Genomic DNA, 6,755 nt, shown 5'->3' with positions numbered 1-6,755 from the left:
AGTTATACAAAAAGGAGAAAATAATATAAAATATATGCTTTATATAAAGATAATATAAAACGGTTATATGCTAAATAATATAAAATAGTTACATGTACCAGGGTTCAGTGTATCACAGGCTGATTTGGGGGTGAAGGGGCAGCTTGTTGGTTGGTGGGGGGTGGCTTCTCCCTTCCCAGGAGCTGGGTGCTGCCAAGGTCTCTGGTTCAGGCTACTGCCTTAAGAAGACTTTTCCTAGGGTTGGCAAGTGGGGAAGATCCCTGAATTCCTGGTTCTGGGTTCCCAGGGAGCTGGGTATTCTGGAAGCTGCACAAAATTTCTATTAGTTTTAAACAACATTTTCCCCCAAAGCTGTTGTTAATTTCATTCAGTTTGTAGCAGTTGACTAAGTTTTGGGAAATTCGAGGCTGATTTGGGGTGGATGCATGTGGTGGGAGTGAACCAGCACCCTGAGATGTATGTGGCAGGGGATGACCCAACACCTGGAGAACCCAGAAGCATACCCCCTGCTTCTGCATTCTAAGGGTGTTGGGTCATCTGAGGACTGTGCAAGGTCTCCATGTCAGTTACCAGAAATGGAAAGAAATTGATCAGTGGCTTGGAGAACAGTGCTGTTTAAAAGTTGCAGAGACCTGGGCAGACTCCCAGGAATGCCAATTCTGGGTTACCCCCTCAACTCACTTAACCACCCTCTGCAGCCCAAATCAGCCTGGAATGGCACAAAGCCTGGTCAGTTATCACCAGTGGACTGATGAAACTGACAAGCAGCTTGGGGGAAAGTGCTGTTTAAAAGCTGTAGACATATTCAGCAGCTCTCCAGACCACCCAGCACCCTAGGAAAATCCAGAAGCAGAGGTACCTCTCTCTATCCATCTGACCACTCAAATCAGCCAGTCATGGCACAGACTGGGTCAAATAGGGGCAGGTTGGGGCAGTAGAGTTTTGACTGAGTGCCAGAGTAGACAGGTGCCATGCAAGGGTTGTGTGGGGAGGAGGGAATGAAGAGCAGTGCAATGTGGGACGTTTGGAGGACTGACCAGACACTTGTCACAGAAAGCTTGGTGTCTGCACATAATGCTGAACTGGTTCAAGGAGGACCACTTTAAAATAATACTTTATTAATCAGGTATACTTCTGAAACTTTCCAGAAGGTTTAAACCATTCTAAAGTGTTATGTCTGTCCACGCCCAATATGAACATAGTTATGTCACAATAAAATCTGTAGTCTGTCACAGCTTCATGATATTTTGAATGGTTTTGTTTTTAATATGGGTAGTAGAAGAATATCATGAAGCATCTTCTGAGCATGCAGCTTTACTTTCTATAACTTCAGTTATTCTTAAGAAGGTTTCAGTTTTGAAAGAAATTTTTGGTTCTCCATCTTAATTAGAAGGAATATATATTTCAAGCATACAGTGAACTTATACTTGATAGTTAAATGAGCTATAGCTGGAATTTGATCAAATTATTGTTATCCAGTATGTGGTCTTTACCGATTTTGCATTTCTTCTTAAAAGGAATATTTGAAAGAACAACTGTCTTGTGGTACTTCTTCTGAAGAGGATCTGCCACCAGCTAGATGTTTAAATTTGATACTGAAGAACACAGAAGAACAACCAGTCTTCAACCCCTTCCAAGTGCACAAACAGTATTGTGCAGATGTGTTCAATCAGGTTGGTGAACATTTGAAATGTCAGTTAGTTATAATTGAAATTATTATATGTGACAACATAATGTTAAGTGACAATAGGCATTGAAATTATAATGTCATGAGTACAAAGTTCATAAAATGAAAGTACAAAGTGAGAATGTCTAGACCCTTTTCTTTTATGTTTGAAGTCCTGACGTGGGTGTTACCTGTATTCTTTCACTTGAGGAAAGTATGTTTTATATGTCTTCATTGAGCTAATTTAGTAAAAATCTGTTTCAAGGAAACAGTTTAAAAAAATCATCTAAGGTAGTTTTCAGAAGTGGCTAAGTTGCATCCAGTAAGGCCCATGTATAATTTGCCTCTCACAGACAGATTTGTAAGTCAGTTTCTTACTTTTGAAAATGTTTCTTCCAGAGTTTCTCCCAAACTCCCAGGCCAACAATCTTCTTAATTTCATGGAGATTCCCTATATAATTTCAACTAGTTAAAATAGAAAACACTTGCTTTTATAAAAGGTTACAATGAAGTCCAAACTATGAACTTTAAATAGAGTGCCCTGTTCCTGTTTTGTATAATTTTGTTATGATACTGTAGGAGTTGGATTGGTGGTGGTAGTGGGTTTCTTAATTTTTTAATTTATTTTTAAAGCAAAGATCACTTTATAGAACACACATATTGGTTTTTTGTAGATTGAAACTAATTTGAAAAAGTTCTTGACTTCAGATGAACTCAGCTTAAGTGTGTACCTTTTAAAAATGACCTTAAATTGAAAGTATCAAAGGAAAGGATTGTTTGTCCTAGACAACCAGTTAAAAAAAAATTAACCACATCCTAATTTGGAATGCAGATAATATTTTTATCATGTCTGTTACAGTTTTTGCCTACATTCATTAATAGTGTAGTAAAATAAGACCTTCAAATACTGACAACTCAGGGCAGAATTCTTCTGCTATAAGACAGGATTGTAGTGCTCTATTAATCAGCCGATGACAAGGGATAGTTCATGTTGGCGCGCAATGGATTTCAGAAATGTTTAGCATAAAATCTATTATCAGAACTTGGAAAATTGTCCTATCATTTAAATAAAAATAATTAATGGATCACAGAGCTTAAAGTGTGTCAACCCTATTTGTCAGTAAACTGACTGGCTTTCTGAACTTAATTGTATTATTCCAAAATATACCTTATTTTATTTCCTCAAAAAATCTGCTTTTAACCTAAGTATATATGAGATGCCATGCAAATAGAGTGGCTAGATATTTGGTGTCCAATGGTATCAGCTGCTTCATAAAAGGTGCTAAAATATTCACAATGGACAGTTATTCTCCCCATAGGGACAATTTCTTCTTAACACCTTAACTTAGTGGCTGGCATCTGCAACAAAGTTTATAATCCCTGATTAGTTTGTTTATTTTTATCATATCTAATTTAACTGTATCTGTTTTCATTAAATACAAATTTCTAATCCTTTTTTGAATCTTAAATCCTACTAAGCTCTTGGCCTTTACGCTATTTTTGTCTGAGTTAATTATTGTCTAAGGAAGCTTTTCCTTTCATAAGTTTTAAATTCATTGCCTTTCAGTTTCATAGAATGTGCCTCGGTTATTTTTGTTATTAGAGGATAAAATTGAGTGAAAACTTTTTCTTTGTTCACAGCCCCATGTTGCTTGTGGCCCAGTAGCTGTGAACTCAGTTATCAGTGTCCCCTATATTTTCTAACAATCTTACTTCACTTTAGGAACTATGAACAAATTACAGCTAGTGGTTTTTAAGATGACAGTCAGTGGATCACAGCTGTGCCCTGGGTCCAGCTCATACTGTCACTGCCACAAGATCCCAGCCCCGGAGCAGCAACCCACCCAGCCACACACTCCACCAGAGCTACTTGGGCTGGTCTCCATGGAAACCCTGGCCCCATGCTATCACAGCCCCACTGTTCCTGGAGTCTCCATGGAAACCAGCTGCAGTGACACGGGCAGGGGCTACTGGAAAATGGAGTCTGTGGCAAGCTCAATCCAATCTGTGGGTCAGACTTTGCCTGCATCCGCTCTATCGTATAGTGGTTATAGCCTTTCTTTAGGCTTGGCTAAGCAAAACAGTTCCACACTTTTTAATCTCTTTTCATATGCATATCTATTTATATTCATGATTAATTTCTGGACCCTTTTTTTCCTGCATTGAGCAGAAGACTACACTGAGCTCTTCAGAGGGACTTCTATATCTTTTATTTTAGTGGCTATATTGATTTAGACCTCAGCAGCATGCATGAGTAGTTTAGATTATTCCCTATACTATACATTATTTTGCATTTGTAAATTTCATCTACTACTGTGCAGTTAGAATAATAGAAAAATAGGAGTGAAAGGGACTTTAAGAAGCCCCCCCCAGTCCCAACTCTCTGCTCTAGCCAAGACCGTCTCTATCTGAACTAGAAAAATATTTGTCTAACCTGTACTTAACCACTTTCAGTGTTGTAGAATCTGCAGCTTTCCCAGATAACCTGTTCCTGTTTCATAAATTGTAAGTTCTTCCTAATGTCTGACATAAAAGGTCATTCTCTCAGAGTGTGGACAGACATAAAACTTGAACTGTTCCAAGAATGTCACTGACTGGAAGCTGGTTCACAATTGTCCTAGGTCAGAGGTATCAACACATATATCCTTAAGGGTTCTAGGTAGAGCCACCACCTTTTAGGTGTTGCCATGCTGTTGAACCATAATAGTGAGTACCCAGTTGAGTTGCAGTTATCTGCTCCCCTTTCTCACTAGTACTGAGTTCAATAAAGAACCATTCCTGCAATTTACTGAAATCTGTTGCTGGCATCCTGACTGCTAGTGCCTGGTAGGGGGAGGTCACGTGCCTCCCCTGAGATTGGCCCCAAAAGTGCTGGGGACCCATTGATGCACCCCAACTAGGCACCACTCTGGACAGGGCCAGGCGCCCAGCAGATTCTCGCTGGTCTAATTGTATGGCTGGGGAGTGTGCTCTGCTTCTCTACCCAGGCCCACCCTCTCTGACACCACTCTGGATCCTGGAGCATCAGAGAATGCTCCAGCCAACCAGAGTACTGCCCCATGTCCCCCCCACCATGCGGCCCCTCCCTGACTCCCTCCCCCTCCCCCTCCCTTCCTGTAAAGAACATGCTCCACTCCCCCAGCAAAAGTGCTGTTCCGTCTGCTGGGAGAAAGGTAAGCCTGGGGCTCTTGTGGGGTGGAGGGGAGAGGCACAGGGAGGAGTGACTTAGGAGGCACCAGTCACCCATATGCTTAGGTGTGTGTAAGGAGGGGGAGCTGCCTGGAGATATGCTTCTGGATTCTCAAGGTGCTGCCAGTTTTAAAGAGTACTTTTTTCAAGCCACTCATCAATTTACATCAATTTCCATTAATTAAATAGGATTTGGTGGATCTCTGCTTCTGTGTATCTGGGGGTTAGGGGTTCAGAGGGCAACTCTCTTTTAAAAGCTGGGCAGTTTCCTTCCATTGGTGGCAGTGGAGTCCTTGGGCAGTGCCCCCCCAGGACCCTCAGCTCCCAGACACATGAAAGCAGGGGCCCTGGAAACTCTCTACCACCTGACCACTGCTACATTTCTGCCCCTCACTCAAATAAGCTTGGGATGTGAGGGAACCATGATTAATTGCCACCAAGGGAAGGAAGTTGACCAACTCTTTAAAAGCAGCAGTCAGCCGAGAGACCCCAGCCTCTAGCCCAGGGATGGGCAAAGTCTGGCCCACAGGCCAGATCAGGCCAGCCAACTCCATCTCCCAGCACCCCCCACCTGTGTCACTGCAGCCAGTTTTTATGCAGAACCTAGCAGCAGTGGTGCCATGACAGCATGAGGTTGGAGTTTCCTTGGAGACTGACCCCAGCAGCACTAGCAAGGCATGCAGCTGGATGGAGAGCTGCTCTGGGGCTGGGATCTTGTGATGGTAACAGTGTAGTCCAGAGCCAGGACAGAGCTGCAATCTGCTGCCCACACACCTTAGGCAAGGGCGTGCAGGCATGGCTTTGCCCTGGCTCTGGACCACACTGTCACTGCTGCAAGATCCTGGCCCAGAGCAGCTCCTCACCCAGCACTGCTGGGGATGGTCTCCATGGAAACCACCTGCAGCAATGCAGGCAGGGGCTGATGGGAAATAGATTCCAGCCACCGGCCACATCCACTATTTTACCCACCTCTGGGGTCCGGTCAGCAACTGCAGCCAAAAATAAGCCTGGGATGCACAGAACCCCAGTCACTTGCTGGCAATAGAAAGAAATTGACCCGCTCTTAAGAGCAACAGAGGGATGCCCCCAGACTCCTCACCAGGGACATGTGGTCAAGTGCAGGATATGGAGGTTGGGACAGTAGAGTTCTGGTTGCATACCAGAGTAGCCAGTTTCTGCGTGGGGCTGGAGTGGGAGGGAGGGTGAAGAGCAGTGCAATTTGAGACTCCTGGAGGACCAACCAGACAATAGTCATGGGGAGCTTGGTGTCCAGATATAATGCTGAACCAGTCTATGGAGAACCAGTTCAAAATAATACTCAATTATTCAGGTATAGTTTTGAAATAGTAAAGGGGATTTAAACCATTCTGAACTGGTTTGTACATTTGGATGCTTGTGGTTTAAACCACATTTAAACTGGATTAAGTGTTTTGTCTGTGCACACCGTCAGTAGCAGAGATAGAGGGTGCGGACACATACAGTGACCAAACCTTTCCCAAATGTTACTTATTGGCAATTAGTCCACAACTGACATGGCTCAGAAGTGTCCGTGTATACAGTGTCCTGGCATTGCAGGTGGAATGGTTACCTTTAAAGCATTGAAGTCCTAATGGCTCCATTACCAGGAGGTGGGACTGAGTATCCACTCAACATTCCTCACTTGTAGGCAAGGGTGTGAGTGACCTGTGGCTGAGAGCATCTTCACTTTTTTGCTTTCTACAGTTTCATACTTGGTAGGGTCAGAAGGGACCTGAGCAGAGTATCAAGTCCAACCCCCTGCCATGGCAGGAAAAAGTACTGGGGTCAAATGGTCTCCTTTTAAAGACCCCCAGGGTAGGAGCCAGCACCACTTCTCTTGGAAGTTGGTTCCAGATCCTAGCCGCCCTGACAGTGAAGTAGT

General features: G+C 43.3%; 1 protein-coding gene across 5 annotated transcripts in view; it reads left to right on the top strand.

The window, feature by feature from the left end:
* The window catches only part of KIAA0825 (KIAA0825 ortholog), a 373,307-nt gene that overhangs the window by 173,423 nt on the left and 193,129 nt on the right, over nucleotides 1-6,755 (top strand). For all 5 annotated transcript variants that reach the window (XM_019532383.1, XM_019532382.1, XM_019532379.1 and 2 more), the window contains one exon: nucleotides 1,518-1,673. In XM_019532383.1, the coding sequence (XP_019387928.1) occupies nucleotides 1,518-1,673 (156 nt within the window). The remainder of the gene's footprint in view (nucleotides 1-1,517; nucleotides 1,674-6,755) is intronic.

Source organism: Crocodylus porosus, unplaced genomic scaffold (genome assembly GCF_001723895.1).
Source record: "Crocodylus porosus isolate Cpor-Errol unplaced genomic scaffold, CroPor_comp1, whole genome shotgun sequence".
NCBI classification, from domain to species: domain Eukaryota; kingdom Metazoa; phylum Chordata; order Crocodylia; family Crocodylidae; genus Crocodylus; species Crocodylus porosus.
Note: the sequence above shows the minus strand (reverse complement) of the source record. Positions and strands in the feature narration are given on the sequence as shown.